Raw genomic sequence first — 21,641 nt, 5'->3', positions numbered from 1 at the left:
ATTAAAATGACTCAGGAGAAGAATTTTACTGATAACTTTAGCTGCTCTTAATAGTATATGCCTCCTAGATTTTATATCTTGAGTTCAAAAAATATTTTTTAGAAGATATTTGTTTTTCTTTAATTTCCCATATTCTGGGAGACCTTAATCTTGTTAAAAACAGGCAGCCATAGTAGTTTTCAGGAACATATTATCTACGTTGGTTGGTACAGATTTCTGTATTTCATTTGACTTTAAGAGCAATCACTGGTTTTGCCTTTTGATATAGCTATGAAATTTTTTGTGTGTCTAAGATACAGTGAGTGAATGTCCTAGGTTTTCTGGTATAGTCATAATGTCAAATATTCTGAGTTTTTGCCTGCTAATTCCCACATTTTAATTAAAATGATGTCAAGTCTTGAGCTGCAACTGCTACTAACACCAGGGAAAATCCTGTGGATACTGTATTTCAGTTTTTCCTTTGCAAAATATCTCATAGTACTAAATAGTCAATCTAAATACCTTGTTGAACAGATAGAACTTCAGAACACAGAGAAATCCTATTTACCAAAAGGCAAGACATACATCAATATAGTCTTCTGAATCTAGAACTTTGACTTTCTAATGTGAGTTAGTATTTACTCTTCTTATTGTCATTTTTTTTGTACTAGTAGCATTTGACCCATTTTTGGGGAAATATAGAAAAGTGAGGTGCCAATTCTGTTAAGAATTGCAAAATTTCTATATCAAATGTTTATTCATAACAACTCTACATGATTTTTTTTTTAATGTTTATATATTTTTTGAGAGAGAGAGAGGGAGACACAATCCGAAGCAGGCTCCAGGCTCTGAGCTGTCAGCACAGAGCCTGATGTAGGGATCGATCTCACAAACTGGGAGATCATGACCTGAGCCGAACTCAGAGCTCAACCAGCTGAGCTACCAAGTGCCCCTATATGATTTTTTAATAGCCCAGATTCATTCTGGTGGCCCCAGATAGTCTTTTCAGTATTACTAGCTCAAAACTTTTTAGAGACCTCGTGTCTTGGTACTTTGCGACAGCAGTAAAAGTACTACTAGTATTTGGTCACCCATTTTCCTTCTACTTGTAGATCTATTTTTTAATAGTATTCGTGTGCACTGATAGTTTTTCTCTGCTCCTTGAGTTCTCAAATAGTCTCCAGGGAATTCTTCACATCCTGAAACTAACCCAAAGCATACCTACTTTTCTTTTTTATTTTGTCATTAACAAAGAAGTTGACGTAGGAAGATTCTTATGTAAAAAAGTTTAATCTATAATCATGACAACATAATTTCGGGTATCTTTGGGTCTTTTCTGAATAAGTTTTGAGCAATTCTCAGTATTTTATTATTTCTGCATTAAATGTTAAATGAATTTTCAAATCTGATGAGTCTGTAGACAATAGCTCATTAAATCCCACAGGTTTTTGTTTTTTGACTTATTACAGATAAGAGAGTATAACCTCAGCACATAAAATACATAAGGCTAAAGTAAATGACCTTATTGGAAGTTTTTTTTATAATCCAGTAACAAAAACATTTTATTTATTTTTTTTAGCTACTGCTGACCTTTGATCCTATCCTTGTTGAGAAGGTTGCGATCTTGTTATACCATGTCATGCAAGATAATCCACAGTTACCTCGTCTTTATCTTAGTGGAGTATTTTTCTTTATCATGATGTATACAGGTTCCAATGTGCTTCCTGTGGCTCGGTAAGAACTTTAACAGTAATCTATTTAAAATTATTTGAAATGTGCATGGACAGCTGTTTAACTGTATGTCTGAAAATTTGGAAATTAGAATGAGGAAAGTAACTCAGTTATCCACTTTACCACATCTAACATAAGAATTCATCACCATCTTTTATTTTATACAATTTTAATATATATTTAACATCACTAAGTTCATATTGCACATACCATTTTATATTTTGCTCCTCAAATTGGGTAATTTTTCATATTATTACATATATTAACCATTATTTAAAAATCTAATTTAAGTTCTTGCCTTAATTAGAGATTAAACAATTGGGGAGTATGTGTTTACAAGTTGCCTTTCATGGCTTTTATTTATATATTTTAAAAATCTGATCTTTGGAAAACTAAGATTATTTAATTTAAATCAGTTCCTATATCTGACAGGTAATTTTTTTCCCTAGATTTTTGAAATATACACATACCAAACAGGCTTTCAAGTCCGAGGAGGTAAGCCAGATTAACTCTGTGAATATGTAATTGACACTGCATAAGCTGTCTGGGCGCTAAACTCTCCTGAGCTGGATATGTTTCCTAGATTATAAACACTTGAGGGCAGGTACTGTTTCACTCATTTTTCACATTCCTTGTGGTACGTTGTACAGAGAAAGCCTAAGCTAATATTTTTTAATGAAAATAAATGTTATCCATTAGGAATTGTAGATATAAATTATTAACATGACCCTGCTGTGAATATAACTTGTTCCCTTTGTGTAAAATCTAGATTAATTTTCATAAATACCTCAGAATATATCTGAAGCTCTTAATGAGCTAAAATTCAGTAAAGACTTTGTCCTACTGTTTGATCAGATCCCCAGGTAGCAGAGGTGCCAAGTTTCTTTTTTGAAGCTATTTAATTCTTCAGGTGCTCGCAAGTATCCCTGCCATTTTACTGGGAAAAAAAATATGAATTAAAAAAAAGCTAAGATTCATCCAGATAGTTTTGATAACCTGAAACTGTATACCTACATTTGCAGAGGTATTTATTGTCAAAATATAACTGAAAGATGATTCACATTTTGTTAATGTTTTTATGGAGCATTGATTTTCGGATTTTATTGAAGGCAGAAGAATAAACCAACAGCAGCCCACTGCTGAGGGAGACTAAACAAAGAATGTTACACCTCTTTGATAATGTATAATTTCATGTTTTCTAGAGCAGCCAGGGAAGCACTGGAAAATAATAACATTAAAGTGATGCCCATGGCAGTATAATTTCCATAGCTTTATACAAATAGAAAAGGAGAATATAAGAAAACTTAAAAAAAAAAATTAATGCGACCACCATAGTACTAGGCATTTTTTGGCATTCTTTTTTTCCCTTTTTTTCTGTTTAGTTAGGCATATACAATCTTTTTTTCAAATTTTTATAACAAGGAAAATGATATGTCATTTCACCTAACAATATTTTGAATAATTACAGCAAAAACTATGTTTGTAACAGACCTCTGGATGTAAGAATTAACCAAATGATGGTATTTTTTAAAATTTTCTTTAATGTTATTTTTGAGACAGAGAGACCAAGCATGAATGGGGGAGGGGCAGAGAGAGAGGGAGTCACAGAATCTAAAGTAGGCTTCAGGCTCTGAAATGTCAGCATAGAGCTCTACACAGAGCTCAAACCCAGAAACCTAAGCAAAGTTGGATGCTTAACCTACTGAGCAACCCAAGTGCCCCCTATATAATGGTATTCTAAAGAACAAAACAAGCAGTTCTTCATCCCAAAATTTAATGGATAGTGAATTTATGGTTTTTATTAGCAAAAAAAGCCTGAAAGTATGTATCATCTAATTTGTTTTGGCACTAGGTGGTAAAACCATGTCTGGGTTTTTTTCTTCTCTTTGTCAGATCCTAGAGGAATAAAACATTTTCAGTTTGCTGAGAAGGAAAAAAAGAAAAGTATAGTCCTTAGGGATTTTATTTTCAATTTAAAACTTTGTGTGATAAAGTATGATAATTCTCCTAATTCCATTTGCCAGCCAGAGGATATAAAGTTCTTAATACAGTTAATTATAATTACCTTGAATAGATATTCTCCCTCTAAATAGCCACACTTCATGAGGACAGATTTTTCTAAATGTTGATTTTCTGGACTTACTTGTTTTTGAGAACAGAAGCAGTTACAGATGAAAACTGCAACCAACAATGTAACACAGAAAAATTGATCAAAATCTTTGTGGGATCTCTCCTTGTGCTGTCCCTTACTATTACATGTGGTCCAAAACAGGTCATCCTAAATAACTTTGGCAGCACCTGACATCGTAGGAGCTTAAGACTCTGCTGGAGCCCAGATAGTGTTAATTCTACCTTGGAGCTCATGCCAAAGCCAGTTAATACCGGACGTCTTTCACTTCACATTTGCTACGTTTCCATCTGAATTTCCAAGACATAAAAGCAATTTGTTCTGGTTGTTTTCTTTTCTTAAAATGTTCCCTAACCCTAATTCATTTATTAGAAAACTGAATGGTAACTTTAGTGTTTTTGTGTTTTGTTTTAAAGACAAAAGGACAAGATATTTTTCAGAGAAGTATACTTGGGCACATCCTACCAGAAGCAATGGTTTGTTACTTAGAAAATTATGAGCCTGAAAAGTTTTCTGAGATTTTTCTGGGAGAATTTGATACTCCAGAGGCCATCTGGAGCAGTGAAATGAGGTAAATAGCCAGCTGATTGTTTATATTGTATACTCAGAATCCTTGCCTCTTGCCACCTGGTTTGACTTCTGTTAAAAGAACTTCTTCACTAGTTGTATAATCTAAGCTACCATAGTCCTTGGTGCCAAATCAAGGGATGAGTTTGACAAGGCCGTAAGCTTTTTTCTAATCTAATGTGATTTGACAAATTTACTGTTACTTACCAGAACTTTACATAAGGTTGAGTCTGTTACCACTGGTGATGTTTAAGTCAGTCTATAAAACTGGTAGAATTTTAGGCAGTGTATATAAGGAATATACAGGGATGAAATAAAGACACTCCTCCTTTGTATTTGGAAACAGAGCTGTACTCCACTAAAGACTGCTCCCACGTAGAATGGATCACATGAGAGATACCCCAATTCATTTTAGAATGAGGCCCCTTAGTAGCACATTTTAACCTTACTGTGGAAATTAGCTTTCCTAAGGAATGTCCTTGAGGAGGAAAAGCCTCTGAAAAGAAGGAAAAGTAGAGCCTGTGTCTAGAAAAAGACTGCACACTTCTTAAGTCCAGTATCAAGCCCACCACTGTTGTGGAGAACCCCTCAGTCCTCTTAGCTGGATGGCGGTTGCTCTGAGTCTGTTACTCCCTTGACTGAATTCACACTCACAGTGCCACTTGCTGGTTATTATTTGGCTTGTCACATAAGTTGACCCGTAGACTTGGCATGTGCTAGCCACCAACTTGAATGTATTCTGTGTGACAGTCATGCTTTTGATTGGGAACAAATGTATAGGAATATGGATAAGTTGACAACACAACTTTTCTTTGGAATATTTTTCTCATGAGGTTGGTTAATATAAGGCCCTGTCTAAAAGATACAGCTGTCTGTATACTAGTCCAGTCAAATTTCTGTTGAACTGAGGGCCAGACCCCAGATTAACTATAATAAATACTGTGTAGTGAGCTTCTTTGAGGTGCTAGTAAACTTAGTCCTCTGATTATGCCCTCATGCATCTGATGAAGTAGGCAAATTCCATAGCATTTGACCTTCTAACAACTGATTTTTGGAAGGACTGGGAATATCAGCCTTTTGCTCAGCATTAGTTGTCTTTATAGATAAGTGTTACAAATAAGTTTATATCCATTGAGGCTTTCTACATAACCAGTTCAGAATATTCTCAGTAACAGTCTTTTAAACACTCATTTTAGACCCATAATTGAGTTACTTTAAAAATCCACATAATTATTTTGCCTGATTGCCTGGCTTAACTTTTTTTTTTTTTTAATAAAATAGTCCTTTCATAATGCTTAGAGAGTTTTCTAATTGTAGGCGCCTCATGATAGAGAAGATTGCTGCCCATCTTGCTGATTTCACGCCACGCCTTCAAAGTAACACAAGAGCACTTTATCAGTATTGTCCCATCCCAGTAATCAACTATCCACAACTAGAAAATGAACTATTTTGTAATATTTATTACCTCAAACAACTTTGTGATACACTCCGGTTTCCAGATTGGCCTATTAAAGATCCGGTAAGTCAGTAGGTTAACTTGTGCCTTCTCAAACTGTAAAAATAGCTTGTAATCAACTTCTGGGTATTTCTTTCTTCTCTGATAAGGATAACAACTTCCTTAAATGTTCCCTCTTATTTAAGGACTATGTAACTCACTGTAGTGTAGTACATTTGGGTAAATCCCAAGCTGAAAGGTAACTTTTTGAGGAAGTGTTAAAAGAACTTTACAATCTTGATCTTTTTGACAACTATAACGTCAACTTAATTTCACATACATAAACAGTTACATACTGTAATAGTTTGGCAGAAGCTTGTCTTTATAGCATATTGAGCTCGCTCGCAGATGGTGGAATTAGGCAGTCTAGGATTTAGCCTTAGTTTGGCCATTAATAGGTGTATTTAACATTGCTTGATTTTTCTAAGCCTCAGTTATGGTATAGTATATTACTACTAATAGCAACTCTCTCATGTGGTTGGGAAGATTGAGAATTCATATAAAAAATAGCATAATTCCTGGTATACATAGAAGACAGTATGTGGGACCTACTGGTTTATATAGTAGCCTGTCCACAGTGCCCTTGCGAACCCTCTAACTTGAGCCCTTGGATATCTGCTGGAAGCCTGGAATAAAGTAGGCCTGGGTACCCATGTTGGTTTGTTCATATAGCAGAGATTATACCATTCTCCTTACCATCAAAAGCTTTCAGAACAGTTACTGTCTGTACCAGTAGGCTTTGCGTCTTTACCGTGACCAAATGAAGACCGTGATCTCTGCTACCTGTTTTGGATTCAGCATGAAATAGTGAAAAAGTATGGGCTTTTTAGTCAGACCTAGATTTGAATCCAGTTCCACCACTTACTACGTGGGAAACATGGAGCTCTCTCTCAGAATCTGAATGGTTTCATGTATTAATGAAATTTTGTATAAGAATAAGTCTGCTATAGTCTGTAAACTAAGGAGCTGGTTGGCATAGAGGCATGCAGTAAATAGTAGGTTTCTTCTTCTGACCTGCTACCAGACTCCCGTGTTTTTACCATCCCTTAGATGTGTTTGAATGTCAGCTTACCAGTAATTACATTAGATCACCTTGAGAAGCATGCAGCCATATACTGCTTTCCTTCCTATTGCAGTGTATCTACTGATTTCAAAATTTTTGGTGCTTTCTGAACATGTAACAATTAAAAGTAAAGATAGAATTTGGCAAAGAATAAAAATATCACATAAGAGAGGAATTTAGCCCTGTAGCAGATACCTATTTAGCAGTGATTTTGGTTATGTATATTTCAGAAAACTGTAATAATTGGATAGCCTAGAAATGTCAGTTTAAATATACAGCACAAGAATTCTGTAACTTAAAATTACATTCTGAAATTGTTTTACTTTAATAAGAGATATAAATTTTAATCCTCTGTCTTTAAGGTTAAGCTTCTAAAAGATACCCTTGATGCCTGGAAGAAGGAAGTTGAAAAGAAGCCACCTACAATGTCAATAGATGATGCTTATGAAGTGCTTAATCTCCCTCAAGGACAGGGCCCGTGAGTTATTTTCAGTATTATAGGAGTAAATGTCTGCCTTGCCTTAGAATATTAATATCAAGTACTAAGTTGTTAAACCAAGAGTTTTTTAATTTTTTGCCTATTCTTTGATACATACATCTGTGGGAATAACCATTTGGAATTATATCTGTGTGATTCTCATTTATTACAGATTTATTAGCAGAATTAACATTTTTCTGTCTTGCTGGTGTAGTTTTTGCTCTCTATTAATTGAAATAATGTCAAGCACCTGGCACTGTATCTGAACTATAGTGGTCACTCACATACTTCTCTTCCCCCTTCCTCTTACCAAATAGATTTGGTAGCAGTATTTAGAACACTAAGATGTATAGGAAAGAGTGTGGATTTACTTGATTAATAAATAAGTGAAGTTTTTGTAGTAGAATAGATAATATTAGAAAAAAATGGTTTCAAAGACATTTTCTTAAGTGTAGACTAATTTTTATACATTTTTGGCAAGGCTGATATTTAAAATTACTTAAAATTATGGACTTTGAAGCGACATTTTGAAAAATCAGTGTGATTTGAAGTGAATGATAACCTTCCATAGGGAACTTTGAGGTTTTATCTTTCATACGTAAAGATAACATATAAAGAATATTCTTTGGGTGCCTTGGTGGCTCAATCATTTGAACACCCAACTTCAGCTTAGGTTGTGATATTGCAGTTCAGGAGTTCAGTCCCTGCATTGGGCTCGCTGCTGTCAGCACAGAGCCCACTTCGGATCTTCTGCCCCTTCGTTCTCTACTTCCCATTTGCGCACATGCACTGTATTTCTCTCTTCCTCTCTCCCTCTCTCTCCCCAAAATAAATAAACATTAAAAAAAAAATCTCTTAACTTGAATCTTACTGGGTTTAATTTGATGCCAAATATATGTTATATGTAATAAAAGTAAGATTCTTACAGTGTCATTTTAAATGATTATATAAAATTTTTCTTGTACCTTACTCTGTTCCTAAAATAATTTTGCTATTTAATAGGCATGATGAGAGCAAGATTAGAAAAGCTTACTTCAGACTTGCACAGAAGTACCACCCTGATAAGAATCCAGAAGGGAGGGTATGTACTACCTTCGGAATTAGGGCTTTTGGGTTGACTTCCTTTTGCTCTGTTACTGTCTTAGGTGGATAAGGTATACTCACTCTCTGTGCTAGTGTCTGCCTCATAATGCCCAGTGTATGTGAAATTAACCTGTGGCCCACATGCCTATGCTTTCTGCATGAATGGTCCTCTTTCAGTTTACCAGGACTGCCCTTGAACTAGTAACTTAAGGATATTTTCTCATGTCTAAGAATTAACTTTAATGGACAGTCACATGAATAATTGAATGTTAGAAATGTGGATGAATGTAATTCATTTGAGGTAAAGTTATGGCCATCTGAATTGCTTTGGGTAATTTTTTTCCCCTAATGACATCTAATTTCATGTTGTTGTAACTGAAAAAGTAGAAAATTTGGATCAGACTTAAAAGTTATCAGATGCCAGCATTCCCTAGTCCTGTCTCTTCCAGCTTCCTACTAAAATGCCAAGAAAGATTTCATAAAAGATGAAGTCACACAGTATGACTTCTGTAACTACTATTGATAGTTTATTGATAGAAACTTCGAGTAATTTCCACTGACTTCAAGGTTAACTTTTTTTTTTATTAGAGACAGACATTATTCCTGAATGGGAAGACCTGGTAAAGAAAACCTACTGCTTTTTTATGTTTAAGATATTAATCAAAGGCCTGGGATTTTTTGAGAAATGTGTAGCAATTCAGATTCATTTGGGAGAAAAACAGGAAGAAATTTTAAAATCATTATAAAATTGCTAGACTTAACCTACCAGATGTTGAAATATTCTATAAAGCTATAATAGTAAACCAATATGACACTGACACAAGAATTACCATGTAGATCAAGGAACTAATACAGTGTTGTAGTAATTTAAGGGCATGGATTTAGGAGTCGGACCTGGGTGTAAGTCCTAGCCCATCACCAATTGACTTAGTGACCGTAGGCAGCTTACTTAACATTATCCAAAAATGAGGAAATAACTGTTCACACATCATATGGTTTGGAAGACTAAATGAGATCATGTTTATAAAGCATATTTAGTACAATGTCTGCTGCAGTGCTCAATAAATAGCACTTATAATTATTTTGATAATAACTCAGAAACTGTCTTTATGTGTACGAGTTCGACATGACATATATGGTATAAACCAAGTGAAGAATTGTTTAGTAAATGGTATTAAGGTCAATAAAGGGGCAGGGAAGTTTATCCTTGAAGTATATCAGCTACATTACAGTTGGAATGAATTCCTTAATGTAAAAAACAAAACAAAATAATAACTAAGGAAGTTACTGGTAAAACATAAACCACTTGTTGTGGTTTGAGATGTTCCACACTAAAAGTTAATTATATTTGGTCATATACAGGATATGTTTGAAAAAGTAAATAAAGCATATGAATTTTTATGTACCAAATCAGCAAAAATAGTGGATGGACCAGATCCAGAGAATATAATTTTAATTCTGAAAACACAGAGCATCCTCTTCAACCGTCATAAAGAAGGTAAGGCGTATTCTCAAATTCTAATTTATCTTCCAGCTGATTTCTACCATGTTACTGATTTCTATAGCATATTTAAATGGATTTAGAGTTATTATTGCAGAAGATTCTTAGAATTGCATTTTAGAGTAAAAGAGTAATTTTCTGTTGGAAGGCCCAAAATGTTTGTTTTATACTTTCCACTTCTTACCTATGGTTTTTAGTATTTTTACATTTCCAACAAGTTTTTGTTACTCCTTCCTGAAGGGCGTTAGTTTTTTGTACTTACTATTTAGTAGCAAACATATTAAATGAGCTGTATGGTGGATCTAGAATTTAAGCATCATTTAATGTTCTTAAATTACAGTTAAAGGACTGTGCCTGTTCGAACTTTAAAACCTTCTGAAGAATGGTCTTTAAAAGCAATAGAAACGTTTTCACATGATCATATACTTCTCTCATACTCTCATTTCCTATGGTAGCTCTTAAAACCCTCTGATCCTATGACAGTTGCAAACCACTATTGTAGAAGAAATAGGTATGATTTCACAGTACAAGGTTATTGGGAATCCCCAGCGTGTTTGCAGGGCCATTTGCTGTAACAATAACCAAAAAGCCAGGAAAGTGGAAACTTTAAAGGCTTTGTTGGGGATGGGAAGTTAGGTACAAGACTGCAGGTGTCCACTAGCTTGGGAACTGAACTTGGCTTGAAGCCAAGAGTAGGAGACTCATTTGCTCTGTAGGATGATGTTAGGAGAGAAGGAAGAGAGGACAGTGGGGATTTAAGATAAGCAGGACTGTTGAGTAATTAAAGATAAGTAGGATTGTAGTCTTAGTATTGGAGGGGATGGCATGAGGATCTAGCAGTTTGAGAACAGTGATTAATTGATGCACTTTTGCATATGAATTGAACAGAACACATTTGTAAAGCAGCTAATTATATGGCATTTACCACTAATCAAAATGAGTTTAAATAAGTCTTTTTCAAACCATTGATTACATTTTAATGGCTAATAACTATATTAGAGTTGCAGTTGTGGTTCACCATTGATTTGTTACCAAGGTCATAATATTTTATCAGGCTGCATCTCCTACTTTCCCCAAAGGGGATTTATAAAAAAGTTCTGGTGTGGGGTGCTGATCTATGCTTTCTGCGGTCATGTGAGAAGTTACAAAGATTCCATGGACAGCACGAAGTACATTTTGCAAAGGATCAAAACTACTACCTACCTAAGTTTACTATAGTTTAATTTACGAAAAAATAGTCTTTTGGGGGACCGAAACATTTTAGAGAAATCAGCCAAACAAGTATGCTAAAAAAAAAAATCAGGGGATTTATACTAGGTTTAATTTCTTTTTATGAAGTAGAATTAGGAGACAATTAAGATGTTAAATATCTTGTCATTTTTTTTAAGGGAACCTAATTGAACATAGTGTCAGAATTAACTTAAAACCATGACAGTCAATTTTTGTTTTCCTTACTGTTTTCCCAACACTAACCTTTGATTATTTCAGATTTACAGCCTTATAAATATGCAGGATACCCCATGCTAATTAGGACTATAACAATGGAAACTTCAGATGACCTCCTGTTCTCAAAAGAATCACCATTGTTGCCTGCTGCTACAGAGCTGGCTTTCCATACTGTCAACTGCTCGGCCCTCAATGCTGAGGAGCTCAGAAGGGAGAATGGAATTGAGGTAATATGGGATGTCCTCTGTGCTTCTTTCCCTGCAGGCTGGTTCAGGCACGTTGTGTGACTTTTGGCAATAAGAATTCACCAAGTACAAGTACGATAAATGGAATTTCTTACCCTAATTTATTCCAGCAAGTAACATGTTATATTCTGCATATTCTAGTGTCAGAGTTAAAGGCAGAAATGGAGCTTTATTTCATAATGTGAGTTGGAGAGTATTAGATTCAAAATCGATGAACTTAACTGCTCACAAAATAGCTTGTTGGGAATGTTAAAAAAAAAAAACTTCTAGGGATCTTTTACTTGTTTAACAAATGTTAATTTAGCACGCATTTATTTACCAAGTATCATTAAAAGGTTGTTAATATTTTATTACTACTGGAAAAGGCTTTCTAGACTTTAAGTCAAAATGGAGAATTAATGGCTGACTTCTTTCTCTGCAGGTGTTACAGGAGGCATTTAGTCGCTGTGTGGCTGTCTTGAATCGTTCTAGTAAACCAAGTGACATGTCAGTACAGGTGAGGCTAAAATGTGTGGTTCCAAGAAAGTTACACTTAGACCTGTAGTAGTTCAAACTTGAACTTCTATGAGAATCCCTTAGAGGACTCATGAAAATGTGGGCGGCTGACGTCCATTTGGGCTGCTGCCCATAGTTTCTGGCTGAGTAGTTCTGGGGTAGACCGCAAATGCTTTGCTAGCAGATCCCCAGGTGATCCTGGTGCTGTTAGTTTCTGTATCACACTTAAAGAAGTACTGCACTAAGTTACTTGTTACCTAGTGGCTTCATTTTTTTTTCCTTAGATAATACAAATATTTGTCATTTTGCCATTCTTTTTTCATTTATCATCTGCCCCCTTCCCTAATTTCCTTTTCTACTTCCCTCTCCCATCCCTAGCCATGTTTTTCCAGTTGTATTGAAAAGAAGTTGGAATACATCATTGTATTAATTTAAGGCATATAGCATGATGCTTTCATTTACATATACTGTGAAATGATTACCATAGGTTCAGCTAACATTTATCATCTTAGGTATAACAATCCATCCCTATAATATTTTAATTTGCTTTTTTTCCTGTTACGGTTATAATTGAACTCATTGATAGAAAAATCCATCAGGAATTCATTAAGATCATTGTAGAATGCATCTTTTTTATGTGGTCTTTTTTATGCTAGCAAATTTTAGAATATAAAACAAGTATGGGGTGCCTGGGTGGTGGCTCAGTTGATTAAGTGTCTGACTTCGGCTCAGGTCATGATCTTGTGCTTTGCGGATTTGAGCCCCATGTTGGGCTGTGTGCTGACAGCTCCAAGCCTGTAGTCTGCTTCAGATTCTGTGTTCCCTGCTTCCCCCTCCCCTGCCCCTTCCCCACTCACAGTCTGTTTCTCTCTTTCTCATAAATAGAAACATTTAAATGAGTACAAGCTTTTTAGTTTCATACTTTATTTTGAAGTAATTCTACATAAGTAGAATTGTTCATTCTGCAGTGTTAATAAATTGGACAAAAATACCTTAATCCAGAGATTGGCAGACATTTTTTATAAAGGGCCAGAGAGTAAATATTTCCTTCAGGCTATTTACAATCTCTGTTGCATATTTTTGTGTGTATGTGTGTGTGGGTTTTCGTTTTTGTTTTTTGTTTTTAACCTTTAAAAATGTAAAAACTGGGGCACCTAGGTGGCTCAGTTAGTTAAGGATCCAGCTCTTGGTTTTGGCTCAGGTCATGATCTCATGGTTCTCCAGTTCAATCCCCATATCAGGCTCTGTGCTGACGGTTCAGAGCCTGCTTGCAATTCTCTCTCTCCCCTCTTTCTCTGGCCCTATCCCTTTTTTGTTTTTGTTTTTGAGGCATTGTTTTGTTTTGTTTGTTTTTTGAGAGACAGAGTAAAACCCATTCTTAGCTCCCTGGCCATAAAAATGAGCAGGGTCAATTTGTCTGATGCACTGTCATGGCCATGGTTTGCCAATCCTGAATCTAGAGAAAATCTTAGCCAAAATTACTAGTGATTCAATAGACCTGTTCTTTTTGGTTTTGGAGCATCATATATACCATTAAGCATTACTCATGAATCTCTGCTGACTTGATTTCTGCTGTCTTAAGGAAAGTGCATGTGACTCTCTTTTTTTTTTTTTTTTTTTTTTGCTCTGTTGTGTTGTATGCAGGTGTGTGGACACATAAGCAAATGCTATAGTGTGGCTGCTCAGTTTGAAGAATGCCGAGAGAAGATCACAGAAATGCCTGGCATCATCAAGGATCTCTGTCGGGTGCTATATTTTGGCAAGGTAGAGTCCATCTTTAATGCTTTCTAGATGCAGTAGGCAATGGATGTTCTTGTCATCTAGCCAGTCCCCAATTTATAAATAAGCTGTTTTCCCAAAATTGTTTTTATGTGCATTATTTGGATCTCTAAAATAATATTTCACAGAACCCTTCCTATAAATGGAGGCTTTTGTTCCTCTGGTGGCCCATAAGAAATATGACCAAGTGACTGGTGGGAAGGGCTTGGATTGCTGAGAACTTAACATTTCCTCCAAATCCAGTACTGCTGAGGGAAGTTAGCTATGGGTAGGTGACTGAAAAGGAGAGAGAACTTTCTTAGATAACTGGATGGAACGAGTTGTGTTGGAATAGAATAGGATTGGGGTGCTGATCCTGGACAAAAGTATCTAGAGTTAAAGAATCTGATGAAAATCTCTCAACTGTATTTACATGATGTTCTTAGAAGTGGTTAATAAGAATACAAACTCTTATATAAAGAAGTAATTCCATACACCTGCACTAAAGATATTGCTGATACAGTTAAGACTCTAGCATGGGAGTTACTAATTCCTTATCATTATATTAAAAATTAGAATACAAAAAATTAAGAAAACTATGTTCCCAAATCTTTGAACACTAGCCTCAAAAACAATTCAGTATCTTATCACAGGGTCACTTTTAATTTTAGGCTTTAAAGGATATTGGATTCAGGTTTAAATTGGAATTGAGAATATAAGAGGGGGTGAACATTTTGTGCAGTACGATAGTTAGCTTGACAACAGTCATAACCAATTTCTCTTGAGAGCTTTTTTTAAACCCTGTAATTAATTTCATTATTCTCAATCTCTCAGAGTATTCCACGGGTGGCCTCTCTTGGAGTAGAATGTGTCAGTTCCTTTGCTGTTGATTTCTGGCTACAGACACACCTATTTCAGGCTGGAATTTTGTGGCATCTACTTGGTTATCTCTTTAATTATGACTATACACTAGAAGAGAGTGGCATTCAGAAAAGCGAAGAAACAAACCAGCAGGTAACCTTCACACGGCTTTAGTCTTGAATTTGAACGCAAACCATAGATGAATGCTGAATAATGCAACGCAGAGGTCTGGCTATCCAGAGCCCAGACATGAACTGTTTTTCTAGAGAACTAAATTTATAGCTCTTTAAGCTCCAGAACTTATTTTACCTTAACCATTTATGCTATGAGGATTCAAGTGGAGAGAATTTGTAGTAGCATATACTGGACATGACATAATCTTTTCTACTGCCTAGAGTCGTTTTCATGATTGCAAAGTTATGGTTGTATATCACAGGGAAATAGTGATACTGTTGGGCTGTGGGGGCTAGCTCCGCCAGACACTTGAATACTTAACCTGATTTCCTTGAATATTTTTTCTGTCTCCTTTTTTAGTCACTCACCTTCATTACTCACATTGTTAGTGTGTTCCTCTAGCAGGCAAGTCTGCCTACCTGTACAGTATTCCCACCCTACCCTTAAATGTACTTATCGACAAGATAATATGGCTATAATTCGCTAATATGTAGATTCTGATGTTGTTTTGTGTAAATGGGAAAGTTCTAATGCATGAACTCTCTGACATCAGTGTTGGGGACTTCCTTTCTGCTCCTAAAATATGGTCCATACAGTTTGATATCATAAAGGCCCAGGTTACCTACGTAAGATGACATATCTACTTCAATGTATTAATATTTTTTATAACAGGAAGTAGCCAACAGCCTTGCTAAACTGAGTGTCCGTGCTCTGAGTCGCCTTGGAGGATACCTGCCCGAAGAACAAGCGACCCCAGAAAATCCAACTATAAGAAAAAGTTTGGCCGGCATGCTGACACCCTATGTTGCTAGAAAACTGGCTGTGGTTAGTGCGACTGAGGTACGTGCTCCAGAGGTAGCCTGGGTTTTGATGAATTTTGCGAGATCCTTTAAATAGTAGAGGAACACAGCAATGTTTATTGCTCTAGGAAACCTAAAAATCGAAAATGTTCACCTTTGTTCTCTCAACCAAGGAATTCAGTTTATGGTGGACTGATGCTGTTGGTAACGGCTCTCTGCAAGTCCACCCTTTCTGCAAGGGTGAGTTAGCCTCAGGTTTCTCGGTTCTGGGGCCCAGTACAATTCTGTCCAACCTTGAGACATGAAGAGACAGGACAAGAGTATGAACTTGGACTGGTGTTTCACACTGGGCACAGAACTGGGAGTTAGGAGGCCCAGAGTCTGGTTTTAGAAGCTCTAACTTATTTTCACTCAGAGAGTTGAAATCCTGAAAGCTGCTATTTGTACATAATACATGGATTCATGACAAAAGTCAGGCATGACTGACAGCTCTCCCAACCTCTTTGACCTCTTCTGCGAGGATCGTTGAGAAACAGTCTAAGCATGTAGCATCACAGAAGTAAAGTATAAAAAACCACTGAGTAGAGTACTATGAAGTCTTAAGTTGTAAAGGAATATGTAATGACACTAAAAGATGTTTAAAGTATTTTAAGTGAAAAGGCTAAAAATCCCATTTTTGGCATTAAATAAATGGATGGATGTTAACTGTACTTATTGCTGAATTGCTTATGACTGAATTAGAGTCTATTTTACGTTTTCTCTGATGATCATCCAGCGCTTTTGTATGGGAAAAAGTCCTCAGTGTTCCAAATGTAAAGTATTCTTAGCATTTATTAGACATTTATTTTTTAATTCAGTCAGATTTTTTTTCTCTAGGCCCTCGCTTTCCAGTGCCCCCCGAATAAGAGGGAAGAGCTTTAGATCCCACTCCTGACCTTTGTACTTTCTCTGTTACGCATGATGCGTTTTGCTGACTGAAAACATTCTTTGTAGAAATGCTGACAGGTTGTTGATAAACTACAGGGGAGTGAAAGAAGTAGCATTTCAAAATCTTGGCCTAAAATCCACGTGGATTTTTCAGAATGCTTATTTTAAACTGCCAGTTATCAAAGTTTTACAGTTTTCCTACGAATGTATCTTTTCATTTTACTTAACTAGTAGTTAACATTTTAAAAACAGGTTAGATAACTTTGTATAAGATGAAGGTCCTAACCTGTTGCTTTCCTCCCAGCACAGAGCTCTGTAAGTGTAGAATTAAGTTTGTTTTGGAGAATCCCATGTCTGTCTATAAACTGCTAATGAAGGAGAACTAAATAAACAGCAGGGAAGTGCACTGGATGGCTAAACAGTCAGAAGCTGTGTCTTCACAAGTGCTTCAGCCTTGAGTGAGGGTTTGGCCAAGAACATCTAAAGTGACTCTCTGCTCATCAGTTTTATTTCCTTTCGTAGCAGTATGCTTCAGAAAGACTTAGATTTTGTTTTGCAATATGTTTATGTAAGAAACATATTCTTTTTAAGCTCATATTTACTGCGTGTTTATTAAATGTTTCAACACACACTATCTCATGCCATTTTCACCATAGCAGAGCAGATGTTAGGATGTGAAGTCATACTGACTCCAATTTGAATCCTAGTTTCCCCACTTAAGGGCTGTGTGAACTGGGACAAATCACTGGATTGCTCTCAGCTTTGATTTCTCTCCACTGCAAAATGGATGATATCAACACATTTGATAGAATTATTAAGGTCCATTATACCTCAGGCACTTGTTACAGTGCTTGGCATGTGATCAGCAGTATCAGTAAATGATAAGTTGAGTTATTTTTTTCTAAATGTTACAAAACAGTAATCTTCTGTGCCCTAGATTCTGAAGATGCTTAACAGCAACACAGAGAGCCCCTATTTGATATGGAACAATTCTACAAGAGCAGAACTGCTTGAATTTCTTGAATCCCAACAAGAAAACATGATTAAAAAAGTATGTTATTGTTTCATAAATTTCTTGGGTAACTTTTTAAAGTATTCTCTGGAAACATAACTTAGTACTGATTAACAGAAAGGCATTGTTTCTGCATTTCGTATTAATCAAGCCTGTAAGTTTTGGCGACCTAATATGTGGTCCATGTAAGAACAGGGTTCTTGTATTTAATGATACATTTGTATTTGTTGTTGTCACCACTTAGTTTACATGTAGCTGTTTCCCTTTGTAACGAATTTTTCTACTTAAAAGCACTCTGGCAGTTGTTCCCTTCAGCCTCTTTCTCAAGTACATCAGAGTACTTGCTTTCTGGTATCAGAATTGAGTAATACCTCTTCTCTTGCCACTTTCTGTTGGAGAATCTGTTAAGCTATGAAAAAAACCAAAAGGCTACCGCAGCCAATGAGGATAAGGGCTGCATAATCCATATACTAGATGGTTGAGACTTGATGGGTTAGCACATAGTTATGTCGTTGTGTTTAGAAGCTATTAAGCAAAAACACCACTGTTATGTCCTGAATTATTAAAAAATGTTTAATTCATGATAGTCACTCAGAACTCTGCACAGATAGAAATTTTGAAAATTGCAGAGCTGGGGAGAAGAGGTCTCACATTTTTATATGTCTCTTCGTTTACTAGAAGGCACGTAATAGCATATTCTCTTTGTTTCAGACCAACTTAAATTCTTGTGATTTCAACCTGAATATTCATTGGGATTGTTTCTCTCCCATTCTTGTTTTCTTTTTTCCTTTTCCTTAAATGGAAACTCTTCTGCTTGGCAACCTCTATAATAGTACCCTGTATTTTTTATTCAGACCCTCTGTTTTCCAGCACTTTCATTTAGTGTGTTAATTTTTTTTTAAAAACCAGTCCAGATGTGTTCATTTCTTCGCTCTGTCACCCTATATGTGACTAGGCCAAATACCAGCTGAGTGGAATGAGAAGAACCAAGTATCCTATTTGTTTTATAAACACGAGCTCTGAGACCCTTCATTGGCTGACATCTGTGATCTTTTGAAATCTTAAAATGGGTTATAGTATTAATCTTTGGATTAAAAAAGAACATAACTCCATGCTTGTTCCAGAGTGCATATTATTAGTTATAAACATTAATAGTGCATTGAGTGCTCTGATTGGTTTCCTACCATGTTTTTCCTCTAGAAAAGGCATGGATCTTTCAAGCTATTTGTCTGTTACTAAATTGAATATGGTTAGATTTGTAAACTAGGCACTAATGATTTTGATTTACAACTAACTGTTTTCTTTTTTAAAAAGGGTGACTGTGACAAAACTTATGGATCAGAATTTGTCTATAGCGATCATGCCAAAGAACTCATTGTAGGGGAGATTTTTGTTAGGGTGTATAACGAAGTTCCTACTTTCCAACTAGAGGTAAGCTCTGTGTTTTTAGTTTTGTGTGATACCTTCAGTCATTTGTTATTCAAAGCTGGTAGTTTATTCACACTGAATAAGTTGAAATAATACCTGTTCATTGCCAGATACTGCATACTAACCTGGGTATGTGACAGGGTGACCATTGTTAACTTATAAACCTCTTTATGTGCATGTTAAAGAATTTGATTTTGTGGATTCATGAATAAGAAGTTACTCCTCACCCAGCTATTTTTTACATTATGCATAATGCTTCCCAACTGTGTCATGTGCATATGCCTTCAACTAACTAGTCTCTCCTGGAAGTGCAAGGTCATTTACACATTCACTCCATCACCCACCAGATAGAAGTACCTCTCTGGCCAATTATTAGAGGACAATAAGAAAATACCCATGGAAAGCCAAGAGATTTTTTTTAGAAAATGAGGTCAGACTATGTCATTTCTTATGATGATCCCTAATCACTTTGAGAAGCAAGAGAGGAGTTTTTTCTTTTTAGTGTTTGAGGATCATGTAGGAATTTTTTGTTACAGTTTTTGTTTTTGGAAAGTCACAGGGAAGATTTGGTGATTGGTTGCTGTGTAAAGAGGGAAGAAGGGAGACTGTTTTAAAAATTTGCACTTGGAAAAAAATGTACTAAACCATAATGTATATAATTTTTCACAATTATATATATATATAGCTGTTAAGCAGAATAAGTTCATTGATTTCTGAAGTCTCTTTGAAAACTGTCCCTTGAGGGGTACCTGGGTGACTCAGTTGGTTAAGCGTCTGGCTTCGGCTCAGGTCATGATCTCACGGTTCGTAGGTTTGAGCCTTGCGTCAGGCTCTGTGCTGCCAGCTAGCTCAGAGCCTGGAGTCTGCTTCAGATTCTATATCTCCCTCTCTCTCTGGACCCTCCCCTGCTCGCGCTCTCAAAAATAAATAAAAAACAAAAAATTAAAAAAAAAAATAAGGAAACTGTCCCTTGATTTCTCAGTGTGTATTTTTTAAAATGTAAAAATATAACCAAACTATAAAAGTTACATATTGTACTACCAATTACTTATGAGGGGAAGAGATACTCCAATTCAGAATTGTTATACTAACATCCTAATGGGAGCATATTAGATCTCTAATGCATTGGAACAAAAAAAGTTAAGGAGCACTTTTTTTTTTAAGTCTATTTATTTTGAGAAAGAGTATACTCATGCAAGCAGGAGAGGAGCTGAGAGGAAGGGAGAGAGAATCCCAACAGGCTCCGTGCTGTCATTGTGGAGCCTGATGTGGGGCTCGATCTCATCAGTTGTAGGATCATGACCTGTGCTGAAATCAAGAGTTGGATGCTTGACCGACTGAGCCACTGGGCTCCCTGAAACACTTGCTAATGCAATTAGGTATTGTCCCCACAAGCCCCAACTCATACATGGTCATGTGCATGTACAGTCATTCCGTAGCTGGAAGGTTTGGGCTGAGGATGGGGGAAGGTGTTGCTCTGGAGTCTTTTTTTAATTATTTCTGAGGACACATGTCTTTGTAAATATTTCTCCACTCAATTTAGGTTCCAAAAGCATTTGCCGCAAGTCTTTTGGATTATGTAGGCTCCCAGGCCCAGTACCTCCACACATTCATGGCTATCACACATGCTGCAAAAGTGGAGTCAGAGCAACACGGAGACCGCTTGCCAAGAGTGGAAATGGCTTTGGAGGCTCTGAGAAATGTCATAAAATATAATCCAGGTGTGTGACTCTGCCCTCAATTATTAAGATCCTTAATATAGAAAGGCCCTAAAAATTCCCAATTTTCAATTTTATCAGAGAAACTCAGAAAATAGAAATATACTTGGTTATATTGTTTACTTGGTATAACAAGAATTGAGCTCATAATATTTTACCTATAAATAGTAGGATAGAAAGAGGGGTCAAGGCATCATGTTTAGAAGTATTCATATCTCTAAGAGAAAATGAGTCTTAATGAGTTGAAAAGATAGAATAACTTTGATGGTATAAAATTTCACATTGATGGCATAAGTTGACATAGAAGTGCTCAAATTAGGTTTATTAATTGGGTGACCTAATTTGCCTTTTTTGCTACCTAACACGTAGATTTGAGAAACTGAAGCTTTTGGTATATGAAAATTGAAATTAAAAACAGTGAGAGTTTTCATTCTTAAATGGCCTTAAGAAGACATTTCCAAAAATGTCTTGCCTGACTCCAGGGGGGATGCATGTGTGAAAATTAGAAAGGATTTTCTCTGCCTACTTTTATAACAGATAAGGAATATAAGACCTACAATAATACAAGTTCAATTTAAGTTACTTGAAGACCCCAGATCCTTTTTACTACTAACTTTTATTATTAACTTTAAGGTATTCTTTTGCTCTTTTCATTATGTATTACAGTGATATAGTGGTTTGAAAATGAATTTAAAGGCAACCTATTAATGAATATTTTCAGATTCTTAGGGAGTCTTAGTGAATTTTTTTCT

General features: G+C 35.9%; 1 protein-coding gene across 3 annotated transcripts in view; it reads left to right on the top strand.

Moving 5' to 3' along the window:
• Nucleotides 1-21,641, top strand: part of DNAJC13 (DnaJ heat shock protein family (Hsp40) member C13) — a 116,764-nt gene that overhangs the window by 71,752 nt on the left and 23,371 nt on the right. For all 3 annotated transcript variants that reach the window (XM_029940286.1, XM_029940284.1, XM_029940285.1), the window contains 15 exons: nucleotides 1,559-1,713; nucleotides 2,160-2,205; nucleotides 4,255-4,409; nucleotides 5,723-5,924; nucleotides 7,326-7,441; nucleotides 8,444-8,522; nucleotides 9,887-10,022; nucleotides 11,514-11,698; nucleotides 12,138-12,212; nucleotides 13,856-13,975; nucleotides 14,804-14,983; nucleotides 15,677-15,844; nucleotides 17,669-17,782; nucleotides 19,058-19,174; nucleotides 20,715-20,892. In XM_029940286.1, coding sequence (XP_029796146.1) covers nucleotides 1,559-1,713; nucleotides 2,160-2,205; nucleotides 4,255-4,409; nucleotides 5,723-5,924; nucleotides 7,326-7,441; nucleotides 8,444-8,522; nucleotides 9,887-10,022; nucleotides 11,514-11,698; nucleotides 12,138-12,212; nucleotides 13,856-13,975; nucleotides 14,804-14,983; nucleotides 15,677-15,844; nucleotides 17,669-17,782; nucleotides 19,058-19,174; nucleotides 20,715-20,892 — 2,026 coding nt within the window. The remainder of the gene's footprint in view (nucleotides 1-1,558; nucleotides 1,714-2,159; nucleotides 2,206-4,254; nucleotides 4,410-5,722; nucleotides 5,925-7,325; nucleotides 7,442-8,443; nucleotides 8,523-9,886; nucleotides 10,023-11,513; nucleotides 11,699-12,137; nucleotides 12,213-13,855; nucleotides 13,976-14,803; nucleotides 14,984-15,676; nucleotides 15,845-17,668; nucleotides 17,783-19,057; nucleotides 19,175-20,714; nucleotides 20,893-21,641) is intronic.

This window comes from Suricata suricatta, chromosome 5 (genome assembly GCF_006229205.1).
Source record: "Suricata suricatta isolate VVHF042 chromosome 5, meerkat_22Aug2017_6uvM2_HiC, whole genome shotgun sequence".
In the NCBI taxonomy this organism is placed as follows: Eukaryota; Metazoa; Chordata; class Mammalia; order Carnivora; family Herpestidae; genus Suricata; species Suricata suricatta.
The sequence above is the reverse complement of the archived record's forward strand: the minus strand, read 5'-3'. Positions and strand labels throughout refer to the sequence as shown.